This window comes from Salvelinus fontinalis, unplaced genomic scaffold, assembly GCF_029448725.1.
Source record: "Salvelinus fontinalis isolate EN_2023a unplaced genomic scaffold, ASM2944872v1 scaffold_0735, whole genome shotgun sequence".
Lineage (NCBI taxonomy): Eukaryota > Metazoa > Chordata > Actinopteri > Salmoniformes > Salmonidae > Salvelinus > Salvelinus fontinalis.
Genome location: NW_026600944.1, coordinates 47492 through 69280, shown reverse-complemented (window position 1 = coordinate 69280; position 21789 = coordinate 47492). Strand labels below are relative to the sequence as shown.

The 21789-nt window shown below is 41.3% G+C and overlaps 1 protein-coding gene across 1 annotated transcript; it reads right to left on the bottom strand.

Moving 5' to 3' along the window:
- Nucleotides 1-75: 75 nt before the first annotated feature.
- On the bottom strand, nt 76-17284 carry LOC129847153 (zinc finger protein 3-like). The gene is made up of 4 exons (XM_055914966.1): nt 16707-17284; nt 16164-16261; nt 15851-16028; nt 76-1923 (listed from the first exon to the last, which is right to left on the bottom strand). The coding sequence occupies exons 1-4, from the start codon at nt 16924-16926 to the stop codon at nt 1565-1567; spliced, it is 855 nt and encodes a 284-aa protein (XP_055770941.1). The 5' UTR covers nt 16927-17284; the 3' UTR covers nt 76-1564.
- Nucleotides 17285-21789: the final 4505 nt, after the last annotated feature.

The window sequence follows — 21789 nt, the reverse complement described above, 5'->3', positions numbered from 1 at the left end:
CTTGATGTCAAAGCTGCAGTGTATTGTTGGTATAGTTTTTGATGAATAATAATTCAAATTGTGAAGATAGAAGTGTACAATTTATATATATATTTAATCAACTTTAAGATACTGTTTGCCTCTATGCAGATGTAGAAGCTGAATAGGAATATACATTATCAATAAATAGTTGATTGTTCTTTTTTCACATCATACTAAGAATACTGAGCCACAACCTGTAAATGTGACCATACTATTCCTTTAAAGCCCCTCTGTCAGATATAAATCATCAGAGTGGGAAACCAACTGACATGGAAACAATGGAGCAAATGGATCACTATCAGAGTGTATTATGACATCAGATAGAACTACTCAGACATTCTAAATATCACTTGACTATCAGAGGAGTGTATTATGACATCAGATAGAACTACTCAGACATTCTAAATATCACTTGACTATCAGAGGAGTGTATTATGACATCAGATAGAACTACTCAGACATTCTAAATATCACTTGACTATCAGAGGAGTGTATTATGACATCAGATAGAACTACTCAGACATTCTAAATATCACTTGATTATCAGAGGGGTGTATTATGACATCAGATAGAACTACTCAGACATTCTAAATATCACTTGACTACACCTCCCCCCAATGCCAAAGGAGGGAGTGACTTGCGCACAGACATTGTGGAAACCAGTAATTGGTTCCCCATTAATCACACCATCCCTTCACATAGTTTAACAGATACATTCACATATGAAGACAATGTTCCCTCCCTTCCTGATATTCTGCATAGAACCAGAGACATGTGAAAGACAAGCCTGACCTCTCCCCTCTCTGATATCACATCAGCATATTATGCAGATAAGACATCTTAATTGTCTATGTTACCCAACTAATTCTGATTCATCCACCACAAGTCACATACTCAGATATGTGGACACATACAATTAACATTTTGCATTACAGAGTCTGTGAACATTTTCATTTCATTAAATCATCAGTGGGCCAACATTGCAAATGTAAACAACGGAACAAATGCATCACATCCAAATATCACTTGATTAATCTGCAGTGCTGGAGGAATGACACACAGATTGACACACACACAGTGTCAGAGTTTAAAAAAGGACCATTTAAAACAGAAGGAATCTGACCTACTCTATATTCAAACTCCATATTCAATTCATGTTTTCTAATAAAAACATACAAAAATATGTTTTAGTATACTTTGTACAATTCAAGTTCATATGGTAAAAACAGGTAATCATTATCAGTCAACAATATAAGACAGCAAGTCCCCTGTGTGTATTCTCTCATGCCATTTCAGCTCCCCCGGCTGGTTGAAACTCATTCCACATTGGGAGCAGTGTTAAGAGTTCTCCCCGTGTGTATTCTCTCATGTCTTTTCAGGTTCCCTAAATCATTACAACTCTTTCCACACTGGAAGCAGTGATAAGGCTTCTCCCCTGTGTGTTTTCTCTCATGTCTTTTCAGGTTCCCTAAATCATTAAAACTCCTTCCACACTGGGAGCAGTGATAAGGCTTCTCCCCTGTGTGTTTTCTCTCATGTCTTTTCAGGTTCCCTGACTGGTTAAAACACTTGCAACACACTGGGAGCAGTGGTAAAGATTCTCCCCTGTGTGTATTCTCTCATGCCAATTCAGATCCGCAGGCCATTTGAAACCCTTTCCACACTGGGAGCAATGGTAAGGCTTCTCCCCTATGTGTGTTCTCTCATGTCTTTTCAGGTTACCTACCTGGCTAAAACTCTTTCCACACTGGGAGCAGTGGTAAGGCTTCTCCCTTGTGTGTATTCTCTCATGTTGTTTCAGGTCCGATAAGTGGTTAAAACCCTTTTCACAGTGGGAACACTGGTGTCTTCTTGGTGGTTTGGACGTCCCTGGCTCTGGTTCCTCTGAGTCTGGTCTTTCTCCTGCCAAAGACAGTGTTTAAAAAAAAATTTGAGATCTGAATGAAACCTCCACATGATAAAACGGCCTTGCTACGAGGGTAAATCCTAATCAGATCGCTCAATAACCTAAGGCCAGTTTTAACAATCTTGGTGTGATTGTTAAAACACATGTTGTAGAGTTTTCTGGTAATTACTGATAATGTTTACATTACTTATTTATTCATTCTGTTTTACAAGTCAGAACACAAAAAACTAAACCGTTCTTGGACACTGAAGACATAGATGTCGCTTAATTTCAATCATGCAGGTGGTTCTAAATATATAACTTTCATAGCTGTATGTATGATACAGAATGCGACCTACAGTCGTGGCCAAAAGTTTTGAGAATGACACAAATATTAATTTCCACAGTTTGGTGCTTCAGTGTCTTCAGATATTTTCGTCAGATGTTACTATGAAATACTGAAGTATAATTACAAGCATTTCATAAGTGTCAAAGGCTTTTATTGGCCATGACATGAAGTTGATGCAAAGAGCCAATATTTGCAGTGTTGACCCTTCTTTTTCAAGACCTCTGCAATCCACCCTGGTGTCAATTAACTTCTGGGCCACATCCTAACTGATGGCATCCCATTCTTGCATAATAAATGCTTGGAGTTTGTCAGAATGTGGGTTTTTGTTTGTCCACCCGCCTCTTGAGGATTGACCACAAGTTCTCATTGGGATTAAGGTCTGGGGAGATTCCTGGCCCTGGACCCAAAATATTGATGTTTTGTTCCCCGAGCCACTTATCACGTTTGCCTTATGGCAAGGTGCTCCTTCATGCTGGAAACGGAATTGTTCGTCACCGAACTGTTACTGGATGGTTGGGAGAAGTTGCTCTCGGAGGATTTGTTGGTGGCATTCCTTATTCATGGCTGTGTTCTTAGGCAACATTGTGAGTGAGCCCACACCCTTGGCTGAAAGCAACCCCACACATGAATGGTCTCAGGATGCTTTACCGTTGGCATGACACAGGACTGATGGAAGCGCTCACCTTGTCTTCTCCGGACAAGCTTTTTTCCAGATGCCCCAAACAATCGAAAAGGGGAATCATCAGAGAAAATGACTTTACCCCAGTCCTCAGCAGTCCAATCCCTGTACCCTTTGCAGAATATCAGTCTGTGTGCAGATGCACTCACACCTGCCTGCTGCTATTCCTGAGCAAGCTCTGTACTGGTGGTGCCCTGTTCCCGCAGCTGAATCAACTTTAGGAGACGGTCCTGGCGCTTGCTGGACTTTCTTGGATTCCCTGAAGCCTTCTTCACAACAATTAAACCGCTCTGAAGCCTTCTTCACAACAATTGAACCGCTCTCCTTGAAGTTCTTGATGATCCGATAAATGGTTGATTTAGGTGCAATCTTACTGGCAGCAATATCCTTGCCTGTGAAGCCTTTTTTGTGCAAAACAATAATGACGGCACGTGTTTCCTTGCAGGTAACTGAGGAAGAACAATGATTCCAAGCACCACCCTCCTTCTGAAGCTTCCAGTTTTGGGGGGGGATTCAGTTCATTTGCATGGCAAAGAGGGAATTTGCAATTAATTACAACTCATCTGATCACTCTTCATAACATTCTGAAGTATATGCAAATTGCCATCATACAAACTGAGGCAGCAGACTGAAAATTCATATTTGTGTCATTCTCAAAACGTTTGGCCACAACTTTACACACTTCCTTAAACATAAAATAAGTAAATAAGTCATTTTAAGTGGAAGTCCAAAACTTGTTTTGACGTCGAAGACACAAAGCACATCAGTAAAATCTCCCCGTTGTCGAAAGGGTGTAGCGGTATTAATTAGAGAAGGGTAAAGAAGATTTTGTTCGGGCGCCAGGCAGGTATTAACCATGCCGAAAGAAAAATAGTAGAACAGCGAGAGTACCACTACCAGACCCACACACATCAGCAGAAGAGACTGCCTAGAGTGTAGCCTATTGACCAGATAGCCAGCGGAGAGAAAAAAAGAATACACACCCTATAGATCCCACATCACAGCACAGTCCTTCCACAATTCTTGGTAACGCCACCAAGCATACCTCATATAATAATAATGGCAGAGCCAATAAACAGCAACTTCATACAATAACAAATGAACCCAGTCATCACAAAGAGGATTTGCAATAGTTTGTATTCTCTTCCTGGGAAGGAGTGCAGAGGGTATGAATGTGTGGTGTTCATATACACACTAGTCCAGCTCCAATGAAACTTCAATGTACTTAGGAAATAGAGTCGGTTGCAGTGTAAAGCACTGGAACATAGCGTGAAGAGAAAGAGAGAAAGGGAACAAGAGAGGGCTTAGCTGTGGTCTTGAGGGTGCAGGTGTACGATCTGACTGTTCGATGGTGTGTTGGGTTGTAGTTGAACGCTTCGCAACAAATGTTGCTACTAATCCATTTGATCCATAACCATCGTGGTCCCAAATGAGAACAACCACATCGTCGAGCGATCACACCGAGGATTGATCCAAACACTGTACAACCACATACGCTGAAGACAAACAAAAAACCTCTCAGCATAGCACACACAACCAAAACTGTCGCGCCACCCAAGAGCTCCTCCTCAAAGAGCTGAACGAGCTCTTTTATTTCCTCCTTCCTACTGCTCATGCGCTCTTACAGTGGCAGCGCACGGTGAAGGCTCCGTGCAGGATTTCGCCACAAGGGTTCGACACATGCTGTGTAAATGGCCCAATTTCTTATTTAGACGTTCACAGATTTTCAACATGTTGACTATCGCTGATGTATAGTTTGGGTAAAGTAAAAAATAAAGTGAAATATTTGGCAAGATGTTCCTAAAACTGATAGTTACTACAATAAACAAAAATATAAACGCAACATGTCAAGTGTTGGATGTTCCATGAGCTGAAAAAAAGATTCTTTACATCCCTGTTAGTGTAACGTTCGTTCTCCTCCTCGTCTGAGGAGGAGCAAGGATCGGACCAATATGCAGCATAGGTTGAATCCATAATGATTTATTTAAAGACGAACACGAAGCACACTTGAACAACTACAAAATAACAAACAACGTAAACAGACCTGAACACAGACCTGAACATGAGAACTTACAGACAACGAAGAACGCACAAACAGGAACAAACGAAACAGTCCCGTGTGGCACAAACACTGACACAGGAACAATCACGCACAAACAGTGTGAACATCCTACCTAAATATGGTTCTCAATCAGAGGAAATGTAAAACACCTGCCCCTGATTGAGAACCATATCAGGCTAATTAACAATGAACCTAAACATAGAAACACATAACATAGAATGTCCACCCCAACTCATGCCCTGACCATACTAAACAAAGACAAAATAAAGGAAATCAGGTCAGGAACGTGACAGTTAGTTAACATTTATTCTTGCCAAGATAATCCATCCACCTGACAGGTGTGGCATATCAAGCTGATTAAACAGCATGATCATTACACAGGTGCACCTTGTCCTGGGGATAATAAAAGGCCACTAAAATGTGCAGTTCTGTCACACAACACAATGCCACAGATGTCTCAAGTTTTAAGGGAGCGTGCAATTGGCATGCTGACTGCAGGAATATCCACTGCAGCTGTTACCAGATAATTGAATGTTAAAATCTCTACCAGAAGCCGCCTCCAACGTCATTTTAGAGAATTTGGCAGTACATCCAACTGGCCTCACAACCACAGACCACATATAACAACGCCAGCCCAGGACCTCCACATTGTCTGAGACCAGCCATCCGAGTTGTATTTCTCTTTGTAATGAAGCCCTTCTGTGGGGAAAAACTAATTCTGATTGGCTGGGCCTGGCTCCGCAATGGGTGGGCGTATGCCCTCCAGGGCCCACCAATGGCTGTGCCCCTGCCCAGTTATGTAAAGTCCATAGATCAGGGCCTCGTTTATTTATTTACAATCACTGACTCATATAAACTGTAAATCGTTGTTTATATTTTGGTTCAGTATACACACACACAGTGCGTTCGTTAAAAACTTCTCTAGGATAGGGGGCAGCATTTTCACGTTTGGATGAAAAGCATATCCAAATTAAACTGCCAGCTACTCATCCCCAGAAGATAAGATATGCATATTATTAGTAGTATTGGATAGAAAACACTCTGAAGTTTCTAAAACTGTTTGAATGATGTCTGTGAGTATAACAGAACTCATATGGCAGGCGAAAACCTGATAAAAATCCAACCAGGAAGTGGGAAATCTGAGGTTTGTAGTTTTCAACTCATTGCCTATCGAATGTACAGTGTCTATGGGGTCATATTGCACTTCCTAAGGCTTCCACTAGATGTCAACAGTCTTAGAACATTGTTTGAGGCTTCTACTGTGAAGGAGGGGGGAATGAAAGCTGTTTCAACCAGAGGTCTGCCAGAGTGGCATGAGCTGGTCATGCGCCTACACGTGAGAGCGACCTGCGTTCCATTGCAATTCTAAAGACAAAGGAATTCGCTGGTTGGAACATTAATGAAGATTTATGTTCAAAACATCCTAAAGATTGATTCTATACATCGTTTGACATGTTTCTACGAACTGTAACATACATTTTTGAACTTTTCATGTGAACATTCGCCTGGACTTGCCCGCGCCTCGTGAGCTTGGATTTGTTTACCAAACGCGCTAACAAAAGGAGGTATTTGGACATAAACGTTGGACTTTATCGAACAAAACAAACATTTATTGTTGAACTGGGATTCCTGGGAGTGCATTCTGATGAAGATCATCAAAGTGAATATTTAAAACGCTATTTCTGACTCAACAACATGGCGGGTATCTGCATGGCTTGTGTCTGAGCGCCGTACTCGGATTATTGCATGGTTTGCTTTTTCCGTAAAGCTTTTTTGAAATCTGACACAGCGGTTGCATTAAGGAGAAGTATATCTATAATTCGGTGCATAATACTTGTATCTTTTATCAACTTTTACATGTTTATTATGAGTATTTCTGTAAATTGATGTGCCTCTGAAAACTTGCCGGATGTTTTTGATGCACAACATTACTGACCATAAAGCGCCAATGTAAACTGCGATTTTTGGATATAAATATGAACTTTATCGAACAAAACATACATGTATTGTGTAACATGAAGTCCTATAAGTGCCATCTGATGAAGATCATCAAAGGTTAGTGATAAATTTAATTGAATCTATATTTCTGCTTTTTGTGACTCCTCTCTTTGGCCGGAAAATGGCTGTGTGTGTTTTTGTGACTAGGCTCTGACCTAACATAATTATATGGTCTGCTTTCGCTGTAAAGCTTTTTTTTTTTTTTTTTTTTTTTAATCGGACACGATGGGTAGATTAACAGAAGTTAAGCTTTAATTTGGTGTATTGCACTTGTGAATGCATCAAAGTTACATATTTCTAAAAAATATTTTTGAATTTAGCGCTCTGCCTTTTCAGCGGAATGTTGTCGAGGGGTTCCACTAGCCATAAGAAGTTAAGACTCCATAATGTTTCATCATTAGCTGCTACAGTTCTCCTTTAAGACTCCATAATGTTTCATCATTAGATGCTACAGTCCTCCTTCAAGACCCCATAATGTATAATCATTAGATGCTACAGTCCTCCTTTAAGACTCCATAATGTTTCATCATTAGATGCTACAGGCTACAAATCAACAATGGGTGTCATGAATCTTTACCACTTGCTCTGTAATATGAGTAGTATTCGGATTTCATTCAAACATTTCTTACATGAATATTGAAAATATAAATGTTGATTTTTGTATATATTGTTGAATATAATATACTGTAAGGGTATATCAGTTCCAGGATCTCTGCTAGTGTTAACCTTACTAGCCCCAGCGTTCCGCTAGCGGAACTCCTCCCACATTCCACTGAAAAGCAAGAGCTCGAAATTCAAAAAATATTTTGTAGAAATATTTAACTTTCACACATTAACAAGTCCAATACAGCAAATGAAAGATACACATCTTGTGAATCCAGCCAACATGTCCGATTTTTTAAATGTTTTACAGCGAAAACACCACGTATATTTATGTTAGCTCACCTCCAAATAGAAAAAAGCACAGACATTTTTCACAACACAGGTAGCATGCACAAAACCAACCAAACTAACCTAGAACCAACCAAACTAACCAAGAAACAACTTCATCAGATGACAGTCTTATAACATGTTATTCAATAAATCTATGTTTTGTTCGAAAAATGTGCATATTTGAGGTATAAATCAGTTTTACATTGCAGCTACCATCACAGCTACCGTCAAAAATAGCACTGAAGCAGCCAGAGTAATTATAGAGACCAACCAACGTGAATTACCTAAATACTCATCATAAAACTTTTCTGAAAAATCGATGGTGTACAGCCAATTAAAGACAAACATCTTGTGAATCCAGCCAATATTTCCGATTTTTTTAAGTGTTTTACAGCGAAAACACAATATAGCATTATATTAGCTTACTACAATAGCCTACCACACTACCGCATTCATTCATCAAGGCACGTTAGCGATAGCAATAGGCACGTTAGCGTTAGCGAATAAACCAGCAAAAGATATTCAATTTCACTAACCTTCATAAACCTTCCTCAGATGACAGTCCTATAACATCAGATTATACATACACTTATGTTTTGTTCAAAAATGTGCATATTTAGAGCTGAAATCCGTGGTAATACAATGTGCTAACGTAGCATATTTTTCCCAGAATGTGTGGATATTTCTATTAGACTCTCACCTATTCTGACCAAATAGCTATTCATAAACATTACAAAAAAATACATGTTGTATAGGAAACAATAGTTCCATTAGTTCTTAATGCAATCGCAGTGTTAGAATTCTAAAAATATCTTCATTACGACATAAGACTTAGTTTTGGTAAGGGAATAACCAAAACCTGAGCGCAAAGCTACTAGTACACAGTTCGACAGATATATGAAATAGCATCACAAAATGGTTCCTACTTTTGCTGATCTTCCATCAGAATGTTGTACAAGGGGTCCTTTGTCCAGAACCGTCTTTGTTTGGATTCAGAACGACCTCTTTCCCTCTTGAATTAGAAAGCACACTGGCCAGGTGGTGCTAAGCTCTCCTTCGTGAACAAACGCAAACAACGCAACACGCCTAACTTCCCGAATACATTTCAATAATCTAATAAAACTATATTGAAAAAACATACTTTACGATGACATGTATCAAATAAAATCAAAGCCGGAGATAGTATTCGCCCATAACGACAGCTTTCCAGTAGGCAATAACAGGTCCCTCCACGCGCCTTGCAGAAAACAGAAAATGGCCTACACGTCGTTCCAAGAGGGTTTATTCCACCTCAGACCGAGATAATCAACTCATTTCTTCTCTCACTTCCTCTTGACATCTAGGGGAAGGTGTATGACGTGCACGTATAGTCATACGTATCATGCCCATTTATAGGCAGGCCCTTGAACACAGCTTCGATTTCAGACTTTCCACTTCCTGGTCAGAAAGTGTGCTGCCAAATGAGTTGTGTTTTACCCACAGACAAAATTAAAACGGTTTTAGAAACTAGAGAGTGTTTTCTATCCAATAGTAATAATAATATGCATATTGTACGAGCAAGAATTGAGTACGAGGCCGTTTAAATTGGGTACGATTTTCCCCCAAAGTGAAAATAGCGCACTCTGTCCTCATCAGGTTAAAGTTATGGGCCATTAAATACAGAGAAATTGTGGTGAAATCATGCACGACTACGCTGAACTTGCCACGGTTTTGAAAATAGAATTCAGTGGTTCTGCGACTCGCAAACACGACAGCTCGTTGGCTTACAATATCAGACAAGCTCAAAATGAACACCCACAGACCTACTATCACCTGCTTCGTTCAGCTTACTTTGGCATGCTCACTGAAACGGGAATGGAAGATCTATTACCATTCAAACAACTGTTTCTGTCAAACATCTACTTCATCAACTACTTGGGCCCTACTGCCCACATTGGGTTCCCAATCTCGACGCTCTGAGAGCTTGTAAGCACCGCTTTTGAAGCATCAAAAGCAAGCCGGGCTAAGAGCCCGGACACCTCGACTTCGAGCTTAGGCGGGAACCATCACTCCAATTAGAAGGTGCAGCATTAGGGACAGGTGCGGTAAAAGATGACGATCAAAGGGGGTGGCAACCAAGTAACCACCACACTGACAACCACTGCAGTAACAATAGCTATGATGAACGTCCCCAATCTAACAGGTCCCGTAGAGATCAACTTGGCCGATATGTCCCTGCGCCTAACCCTCACAAAGGGTCAGGACACAAGAGTAACAAGCGCAACAAAGTGTTCAACAATGATCTAAACCCTAAGCGAAATGATATAGAAACTCTGATAAGAGATGTACTGCATCGTAAGAAATTTGAGAAAGAGGACAACATAACTAGGCGTAAAATTGTTAGGAAACAAGTCAGCCGAAACTAACGCAATTCGAGAGGACGTCAACATTTCCATTACCCCCGCCCCCACTCCAATCCCTGTCCAGGGACCACTCGTTCTAGATAAGCAGCTTTGCAACAGATGATTCCTCTCCCATTCCGATAGAGGACCCACTGGGTCACATAGGTGAGTTATCCGTCTTGGAAATCGACACAGATTACAAACCGCTCGGTACTCCCAACCCACTCCATTATGTTGGGGATATGATGAGAAAACCCAACTCGAACAGGCCATACCTTAGAACAGTCCTGGAGGACTGTTTGACCTGTCACGCTCTGATAGATTCGGGTTTGACAATTTCACTCATATCCGAAACCTTGCTGGATGAACTAAAAGGGGCAGTGGACCCAACAAACCGTTGGTTGAAAACGGAACGTTGCGACACGAAGCTTAGGGGTTTCACCGAAGCTACCTCGCCACTATTCAAGTGTCTCCTACTTAAACTCAACTTCGAAAGCGATTACCATCGACATCGAACGGATGCTTATTGGGATAGATTTAATTGACCGTTTGGTACCACTAATGGATTGGAAAACCAACCAAATCTGGTGACAAATATGTATGCCAACTCCGTTGACTTCCCCGCATTCTTCCAAGGCTACCTGTCATACATTGCGCAACGGCGTGGGTTCGACGTCAGCATCTGCCACAAACCCGGTGAACTTGGTCATGAGTTCGCCATTGGTGACAAATGACAAGGTGAGTTCAACTCGGAACTTAACCGAACATGAGGTTTTCCTGTGTGGCTTGGGTGATTCACCAGCAGACACATACCGACCTCCTCTGATAGGGGGCGTGTGCCTAAACGGCACTATGGTTGAGGATGCCAGACAGGCAACCTGGTCAGAAAAATCTGCAATCAGTTTGGAAATGTTCAACGATGCTTGTGTAAATGTGAATTTCAGAGTATTTCTGTTATATGATGTGGCTCTCTGCAATTTTTCCGGATATTTTGGAGGCATTTCTGAACATGGTGCCAATGTAAACTGAGATTTTTGGATATAAATATGCACATTACCGAACAAAACATACATGTATTGCGTAACATGAAGTCCTATGAACAAAACATACATGTATTGCGTAACATGAAGTCCTATGAACAAAACATACATGTATTGTGTAACATGATGTCCTATGAACAAAACATACATGTATTGCGTAACATGAAGTCCTATGAACAAAACATACATGTATTGTGTAACATGAAGTCCTATGAACAAAACATGCATGTATTGTGTAACATGAAGTCCTATGAGGGTCATCCGATAAGATCATTAGAGGTTAGTGATTAATTCTATTTCTGCTTTTTGTGACTCCTGTCTTTGGCTGGAAAAATGTCTGTGTGTTTTTTTGACTTGGTCGTGATCTAACATAATCATATGTTGTGCTTTCGCTGTAAAGCATTTTTGAAATCGGACACGATGGGTAGATTAACAAGATGTTTATCTTTCATTTGCTGTATTGGACTTCTTAATGTGTGAAAGTTACACATTTCTAAAAAATATTTTTGAATTACCCGTGCTGCCTTTTCAGCGGAATGTTGTCGAGGGGTTCCGCTAGCGGAACGCATGTCCTAGACAGGTTTAAGGGGTATTTGTGTGTAGATTGAATCAGGCTGTAACGTAACAAAATATGGAAAAGTCAAGGTGTCTGAATACTTTCCGGAGGCACTGTATGTAGCCATGTTATGAAGTATGAAAAGGCTTGTTCAGTCACATGTCATGAATTCACTATGACATCATTATATTTATATTTTTTACATTTTACATTTTGCAGACGCTCTTATCCAGAGCGACTTACAGTAGAGTGCATACATTTTATTACATTTTTTTTTTTTTTTTTTTACATACTGAGACAAGGATATCCCTACCGGCCAAGAGCAGACGCTCTTATCCAGAGCGACTTACAGTAGAGTATTTATAAACATTTATATCAATACAAAGTGTTTTTTTTCTCAGACATAAATAAACAATTCCAGGTGAAATCCAAAGGCCATAGCTGTAATAAAATAACAAACTGGCAAAGCAGCAGAGCGAGGCCCGCATCCAGCAACGTCACGAGTCACGCAGCTGTTTCAGGACAGCACTACAGGGAGAGAGAAAACTCCACTGGACTAGTTTCAATGTATGGAATCACTTCAGAGTTTCTGGATTTTGGGTAAACTTCTCCTTTAACCTCACTAGGGTAGGGGGCAGCATTCGGAATTTTGGATGAAAAGCGTGCCCAAAGTAATCTGCCTGCTACTCAGGCCCAGAAGCTAGGATATGCAAATTAGTAGATTTGGATAGAAACCACTCCAAAGTTTCTAAAACTGTTAAAATAATGTCTGTGAGTATAACAGAACTGAAATGGCAGGTGAGAACCTGAGGAAAATCCATCCAGGAAATGCTTTTATTTTGAAATGCCTGTTTTTCCATTGAAAGCCTATCCACAATCCACCAAAGACTTATGACGCAGGTCACTATCTCTATTGCTTCCTCAACATATGGCCAGTCTTTAGGCATTGCTTCAGGCTTTTACTCTGAAAAATGAGGGAGAAACAGCACGTTCAATGAGTGTACAGTGGAAATTTCCAGCCATGAGCCCAGCGTATGACCGGGAGGGCGCATTTCTTGTTTCTCCTTTTCTATTGACGAAGCTTTTGTCCGGTTGAAATATGATCGATTATTTATGACAAAAACAACAATGAGGCTGGATTATAAACACTGTTTGACATGTTTCTACTAAATTTTATGGTACTTTTCAGATTTTTTGACTGCTGTGACCGCGCTTTGTTCCAATGTATAACTGAACAAAACGCACCAAGAAAACTGAGGTTTTTGGACATAAAGAGTGACTTTATCGAACAAAACAAACATTTATTGTGTAACATGGAGTCTTCAGAGTGCAACCATATGAAGATCAAAGGTAAGTGATACATTTTAACGCTATTTCTGGCTTTTGTTACTCTTCTTCTTGGCTGCTAACTGTTTGTAATGATTTGTATGCTGGGCGCTGTTCTCAGATAATCGCATGGTTTGCTTTCGCCGTAAAGTCTTTTTTGAAATCTGACACCGTGGTTGGATGAACAAGAACTTAATCTTTAAACCGATGTATAACACTTGTATGTTTCATGAATTTTTATAATGAGTATTTCTGTTTTGGAATTTGGCGCTCTGTAATTTTACTGAATGTTGGCCAGGTGGGACGATAGCGTCCCACACCCCCTAGAGAGGTTTTAAAGCATCATTGAGAAATAATGAATTGAAGTTGGAACATTTGTGACATTTGTAGACTAGAGATTAAGAATGTTGGGCAATTAACTGAGAAGTCGCTGGTTCGAATCCGAACGCCCGCAAGGTAGAAAAAAGCTGCCGTTCTACCCTTGAGCAAGGCAGTTAACCCGCAACAACTGCTCCCAGGTCGCCGATAACGTGGACGTCGATTAAGGCAGCCCCCGCACCACTCTGATTCAGAGGGGTTGGGTTCAATGCGGAAGACACATTTAGGGTGAATGGATTCAGTTGTGACTGACTAGACATCCCCTTTCCTTTCCCATCCCAGTCCTCCTTTAAGACTCCATAATGTTTCATCATTAGATGCTACAGTCCTCCTTTAAGAGAGATCTTTGATGAAAACCTGCTCCAGAGCAGAACCTGCTGCTTGAACAGAGTTCTGAGTATAGGGTCTGAATACTTACGTAAATATAATATTTCAGTTCTGTATTTTTTTGATAAATTAGCAAAATTATCAAACAAAAATGTTTTTGCTTTGTCAGTATGGGGTATTGTGTTTTTAGAAAAAGGCTGTAATGTAACAAAATGTGGAAAAAGTCAAGGGGTCTGAATACTTTCAGGAGGCACTGTACTCTCCGATAGCAACGGCCAATAGCAGACCACTTCCTATATCAGGGACATAGTCGCTCCCGTCTTCCATGTGTGAAAGTTAACCTGGTGAATATCATAGAATCAGGGTTCTGTTAGGTAACCTGGTGAATATCATAGAATCAGGGTTCTGTTAGGTAACCTGGTGAATATCATAGAATCAGGGTTCCGTAAGGGAACCTTCAGTTCTATTTCAGTGACTCGTTAGTCTCTCACTTTGGGGATATAGTCAACTACCACAGAGCTCATACCCTCTCTGATGCCAAGTCTAGACAGGATCATCCCTCAGAGGTCCCCACTCTACTCACCGTATGTGTAGTGATGTCCAGTCAGTAGAACCTCATGAAGGTACATCACCACAACATGCTGCATTACAGATCTCTTGAACAGAGATGCCTTTGAACAATGCCTATGTTGTAGCCATACCTCTGGTGGATTGAGCCATCAAGCCCTCCGGAGGTGTCAGATCCTTGCTACTATAGAACCTCATGAAGGTATGGGGGTGTAACTCATTATACGGATATAATGGCTAAAGTAAAGCAGTTTTAAACAAGATAAATCTAATTTCTATTCTTTCCAGTGGCTCCAACAGCGGCAATAACCTCAAGCAAAACATAAAAATCCCAGGATGGGACTAGCTGTTTGGGTACTGGGCGTAGGTGACCCTTCATAAAACAACAGATCAGGGGGTGTTCCACTGTATAGTTGTTGCAGCCTAAATGGCAGCCAAATATACATTTATAGTTGAAAAGGCTTTCCTTCGTCAGAAAGCAGAGTAGCTCTGGAACAGAGCAACAAAGGGACTGATTTGTTTCTGATCTCACCATCTGTTAAATACACTGTGCTATAGTAATTATTGTGCTATAGTGAGTGTGTGGCTCTAGAACTCTGAATATAGGTTATTCTCAAGGAGAGCGGTCACGTGTGTTGAGAAGCAGAGGATCACTGGTTTGAGCCTGGTATGGGGACAGGGACAGTGGAGGAATTTCAACTGTTAGCATCAGTTACACATTTTATGAATAAAGTTAGTCATTTCCAAATGAACCATGTTCTTTAAGGTCAATATGTTGGAGTTCAGGCTTTACTTGACCTGTTAAAGTAGGAAATGAAATGAACTTTGTCCATTACAGAGACGGAGGTCAAGACAAAAAAAGGAGCTTGTTTTAAAATATATATTGGCCTGTTTAACAAGTTGTGTAGATCAGATATTAATGAAGCAATACAGACCACATTGAAGTGTCTGGAGTTTAGTTTGTGTGTTCTAGAGTCTTGCAAAGACAGGGGGGTTGACTGGGACAGACAATGTAACATCCATGTTTTTAGGAAAAGTTTTGTAAAACATTCACCTTACATCAGATCATCTTGAAACTTTCTCTCCAAAGCTAACTTTCATCAAGGTTTTATATGGTCTATTGGTTTCTCTCTTTTCATTGACAGAATCCCTTTTCAGTGTTATGATATTCATAACATCCATATCCACCAGTCTATCTTCCTGTCAACTAACAGAACTCTGCTGGTTGTCCTGGTAACAGATACCAGTCTATCTTCCTGTCAACTAACAGAACTCTGCTGGTTGTCCTGGTAACAGATACCAGTGGGCAGATCTATTGTATTTGTTCAAACTAAACTACAGCACTTACTTTGATGAATTAAACCTGATCCTTTTTTCTCTTCTCTTCCTCTCACAGTTCCACTCAGTACCGTTGTTTTCCTGCAGTCCACCAGCTGCACAGACAACCTCTTCATACCCAGCAGTGAGGCGCTACCGGGAGAGGCACGACATGGGGACTCTGGGAGGGTGGAAGGGCTAGCGTTGTCCTGGTAACCATAAAGAGGGGACACAGACACATATCATTATGAATGCTTATGTCATCGCTGTCATGAAGTGGTTTACAGAAACCCAGCCCAGACCCCGATAGAGCAAGCTGTATTTTAGACCAGACCAAGCTGTACCATCTGGTGTTCTGATCTGGAGAGACTCTTCTCTTCCTCATCAGCATCAGGATGTTGTTGAGGCTCCCCAGAGGATCCACAATAGTCATGTCTCTCTCCTGTGTGAATGAGAACATCAAACAGATAGTGAACTTACGACCGTCTATTATAATCATAGGGTCTTACAAGAGGCATTAATCTCTCTAAACAGGGTCTAAAATGCAAATGTTAAAGGGTCGTTCCACTGAATGGGACCTTTTGCATACCTTTGATATTTTAAGTATAAATTATGCTCCAACATTGCATTTTAAAAGGCTGTTATACTAGATGAGATGCACTTTAATGTAGACCACATGGATCATTTAAATAATATAATCTAAAAGTCCCCAAAATATATGTACCAATGGCAGATTAAAACTAACAAAGGCAGATGGCCCCTTTAACAATTCCTACAGTACTGAACAACACATTCAAGTGTAGAACTTCAGTAGAATGCCCCTTAAAAACCCCACATTAGTTCAACAACGGCATAGTGTGTGACTCTGTTTTTAAGACAGTACTCACTGGTGTTAATCTGATATTCTGTCTCCTCCTCTTTCACTCCCAAGACGTCTTCTTTCTTCACCTCTACTGAGATAGCATCGTCTTCCTCTCTGAAAGGTTCTTCCTCTGTTTCCTCTATAACATCCTCTTCTTCTTTCACGACAATGTTCAGCCTCAGAGCTTCTTTCTGCATACAGCAGACCTCTTCTTTAACAGGGGATGAGTAGTTTAGTGAGCTCATGGTCTGGGATGTTAGAATTAGCGACTAGCCTAGTGCTAGGCTCAGTATCAATGTTTTAACAACTTTGAAAATTGAACAAGCAAATTAGGTTAAAGTTAACCAGTTGATACGTCAACTGAACTACGTTAACAACACTGTGATTAGCTAATGTACATTAACATGGTCTAAAGCGTCAATCTTTCAGTTTTATGTTGGCTAGCAAGCTACCGAGGTGGTTGAAAGAGTAGCCGCGTTGTTGTTCCTGAAGATACGTCCGGTCCAGTCCATTATACGTCACGCAAGAATCAACACCTGAAAGACGCATATCGCCATCTGCTGGCTGGAGTGGGTAACGCAGTTTGGAAACAATAGTTACTACACTTTTGTATTGGAAAAAACGTCAGAATAATTTAACAATAAGCTGATATATAGTAAATGATGAATACATACTTCTATGAATAGGTAGTGTTTTAATAAACATTTGCTCTGTTAATTTTTCACATTCGTTTTTATCTAGATGAGACGGGACTATTCCATTAAAGTTACGCTCTTTAAGATACAAATCATCCTGTAAACCAGGGGTGGGCAACTCCAGTCCTCGGGCCTGAATGGTGTCATACTTTTTCTCCATCGCTAGCAAACACAGCTGATTAATAAAACTGCATCCTAAACTGAAGATTATGATTAGGTGGTTATTGGAGTCTGGTGTGTTAGCTGGGGCTGGAAGCTATGATCCCTTATTGATGTCACTAGTTAAATCCCCTTCAATCAGTGTAGATGAAGGGGAGGAGACAGGTTAAATAAGGCATTTTAGGCCTTGAGACAAATGAGACATGGCTTGTGTATGTGTGCCATTCAGACGGTGAATGGGGGAAACAAAATATTTAAATGTCTTTGAACGGGGGATGGTAGTAGGTCCCAGGCGCCGGTTTGTGTCAAGAACTGCAACGCTGCTGAGGTTTTCCAGCTCAACGGTTTCCCATGTGTACCAAGAATCATCCACCACCCAAACATTGGTGTTTAAGATGAGGCAGAACGATTTGTTTTTTCATGAGCATGGCCTTAATTCTATTACAGCATATTGGATGACTGTCATTCATATTCCATTCACCCTGTTCAATGTAACAGCAATAGGTTTAGGCTACTACATGATACTAACATTTTCCCTATACCCATCATGAGATTGCTACAACCTAGCCTATGACTGAAAGTTTAGAATGTAGGTGCACACAGGTCGAGATAGGTTTTTTAGGTGAGAGACAGTCTTGAAGACATCACCAACTAATTATCATGGTCCAAACACACCGAGACAGTCGTGAAGAGGGCACGACAACAACTTTTCCACCTCAGGAGACTGAAAAGATTTGGCATGGGTCTCCAGATCCTCAAAAAAGTTCTACAGCTGCACCATCGAGAGCATCCTGACCGGTTGCATCACCGCCTGGTATGGCAACTGCTCGGCATCTGACCGTAATGCACTACAGAGGGTAGTGAACATCGCTGGGGCCAAGCTTCCTGCCATCCAGGACAATTATAAAGAAAGCCCAAAAAATTGTCAGATGCTCCAGTCACCCAAGTCATAGACTGTTTTCTCTGCTCCCGCACGTCAAGCGGTTCCGGAGCACCAAGTCTAGAACCAAAAGGCTCCTTAACAGCTTCTACCCCCATAAGCCATAATGCTGCTGAACAATTAATCAAATGGCCACCTGGACTATTTACATTGACCCTCCATTTGTTTTGTACACTGCTGCTACTTGCTGTTTATTATCTATGAAATGTCACTTCACCCCGACCTACATGTATAAATGACCTCGACTAACCTGTACCCCTGCACATTGACTCGGTACCAGTACCCCCTGTATATAGCCTTGTTATTGTTATTTTATTGCGTTACTTTTTATAATTTTTTACTTTTGGTCATTTGCTCATTTTCTTAACTCTTCCTGAACTGTACTGTTAGTTAAGGGCTTGTAAGCAATTCACTGTAAGGTCTACACTTGTTGTATTCGGCGCATTTGACAAATAAAGTTTGATTTTATTTGACAAATTCAGGTATGTTAATCCCGTTTTTTTCTGTTTAAGAAACGTTTGTCTCTAGAGAGTTGAAAACAGCAGGTTTGGGACAGGTAGCACCTCCGGTGAACAGGTCAGGATTCCATAGCCGCAGGCAGAACAGTTGAAACTGGAGCAGCAGCATGGCCAGCTGGATTGGGGACAGTAAGGAGTCATCATGCCAGGTAGTCCTGAGGCATGGTTCTAGGGCTCAGGTCCTCCAAGAGAGAGAAAGAAAGAAAGAGAGAAAGAGAGAGCATACTTAAATTCACACAGGACACCGGATAAGACAGGAGAAATACTCCAGATATAACAGACTGACCCCAGCCCCCCGACACATAAACTACTGCAGCATAAATACTGAAGGCTGAGACAGTATGGGTCAGGAGACACCGTGGCCCCATCCGATGATACCCCCGGACAGGGCCAAACAGGCAGGATATAACCCCACCCTCTTTGCCAAAGCACAGCCCCCACACCACTAGAGGGATATCTTCAACCACCAACTTACCATCCTGAGACAAGGCCGAGTATAGCCCACAAAGATCTTCGCCATGGCACATCCCAATGGGGGGTGCCAACCCATGAATACGGCTGCACAGTATTGTCTCTTCTCGATGGCGGTTATGATATCGTTTAGTACCTTGAGAGGGGTTGAGGTGCACCCATGACCAGCTCGGAAAACCACATTGCACAGAGGATGTTCTCCGAAAGTTGTCATAATTACTGTTTAAGTCTATGGAAGCCTTGAGCCTCCTAGGTTTTGTATTGAAGTCAATGTACCCAGAGGAGGACGCAAAATAGTATGTTTTATTAAATTATTTGGTGATGTGATTATATTCAGTATAGTTTTATCCAAAAATGATTTTATTTTAATGTTTTACCAATTTATTTTCTTCTGAAACTCACTGAAAATCCCTTCCCACAATTATGTAATGTTGGCTCGATGTCCTTTGGGTGCAGTGGAGGCCATCCTTCTCTGAGGAGCCTTCACTGCACCCAAAGGACATCCAGCCAACATGACACAATTGTGGGAAGCATTGGAGTCAACATGTGCCAGCATCCCTGTGGAAGGCTTTGGACACTTTGAAGAGTTCATGCCCCGACAAATTGAGACTCTTCTGAGGGAAAAGGAAGAGGTTCCTAGTCCATATTAGGATGTTTATTTCTCTCCAAATGTTTGGTATGATCAGTGTATATATATAAAGAAAATATTGCATGACCAAAAGCACAATTCTATTTTTGTAAAAATGAGACAAGTGTACGGGCATATGTGTGTTCTCTCATGAACTTTAAGTAGCCTGTATTTGATGTGATATACTCCTTTCGAGACAGGATTGTGTCACGGCATAGATCTGGGGAAGTGGACCAAAACATTTCTGCAGCATTGAAGGTCCCCATCATCTTAAAAGGAAGACATTTGAAACCACCAAAACCCTTCCTACTGCTGGCTGCCTGGCCAAACTGAACAATCGGGGGAGAAGGGCCTTGGTCAGGGAGGTGACCAAGAACCCAATGGTCACTCTGACAGAGCTCCTCTGTGGAGATGGGAGAACCTTCCAGAAGGACAACCATCTCTGCATCACTCCACCAAGCAGGACATTATGGTAGAGTTGCCAGACGGAAGCCACTCCTCAGTAAAAGGCACATGAAAGCCAGCTTGGAGTTTGCGAAAAGGCACCTAAATGACTATCAGACCATGAGTAACAAAATTCTCTGGTCTGATGAATGCCACGGGTCACGTCTGGAGGAAACCTGGCACCATTCCTACGGTGAAGCATTGGGTTGGCAGCATCATGCTGTGGGGATGTTTTTCAGTAGCATGGACTGGGAGACTCGTCAGGTTCGAGGGAAAGATGAACGGAGCAAAATACAGAGAGATCATTTTTGAAAACTTGCTCCAGAGCACTCAGGACCTCAGACTGGGGCAAAGGTTAACCTTCCAATAGGACAACGACCCTACGCACAAAGCCAAGACAATGCAGGAGTGGCCTTGGGAGACGTCTCTGAATGTCCTTGAGGGGCCCAGCCAGAGCCCGGATTTGAACCCGATTTAACATCTCTGGAGAGACCTGAAAATAGCTTTGTAGTGACACTCCCCATCCAACCTGACAGAGTTTGAGAGGATCTGCAGAGAAGAATGGGAGAAACATGAGGCTCCTGCTGCTGGTGTCCTCAAGGGCAAATTGATAGATTTTTCACCTAGTTGTCTTTGGGATTCAAACCAGAGATCTTTCGGTTACTGTCCCAACACTAGTAACCGCTAGGCTACCTGCAGCAGGAGCCCCATGATGACAGGAGAGCCACCTTTATTTTTCACTCATTATGAACATTCATATTGGTCAACAGTCAACCTATTGTGTGTATTGAACATTCATATTGGACTGTAGCAGCTAGCTAACTGGCTACCGATCAACCTATTGTGTGTATTGAACATTCATATTGGACTGTAGCAGCTAGCTAACTGGCTACTGATCAACCTAGTGTGTGTATTGAACATTCATATTGGACTGTAGCAGCTAGCTAACTGGCTACTGATCAACCTAGTGTGTGTATTAAACATTCATATTGGACTGTAGCAGCTAGCTATCTGGCTACTGATCAACCTATTGTGTGTATTGAACATTCATATTGGACTGTAGCAGCTAGCTATCTGGCTACTGATCAACCTATTGTGTGTATTGAACATTCATTTTGGACTGTAGCAGCTAGCTAACTGGCTACCGATCAACCTATTGTGTGTATTGAACATTCATATTGAACAGCTTTACCTGTATAGTAGCACCACCACCCATCAGCCCATTGTCTTCTTGATGTCAAAGCTGCAGTGTA

Coding starts and splice junctions, on each gene's coding strand:
- LOC129847153 (XM_055914966.1), bottom strand. CDS start 16,926: ATGAGCTCACTAAACTACTCATCCCCTGTTAAAGAAGAGGTCTGCTGT. Junction 16,262..16,706: donor AGAATATCAGATTAACACCA/GTGAGTACTGTC, acceptor TCATTCACACAG/GAGAGAGACATGACTATTGT. Junction 1,924..15,850: donor ATCAGGTTTAATTCATCAAA/GTAAGTGCTGTA, acceptor TGTCTTTGGCAG/GAGAAAGACCAGACTCAGAG.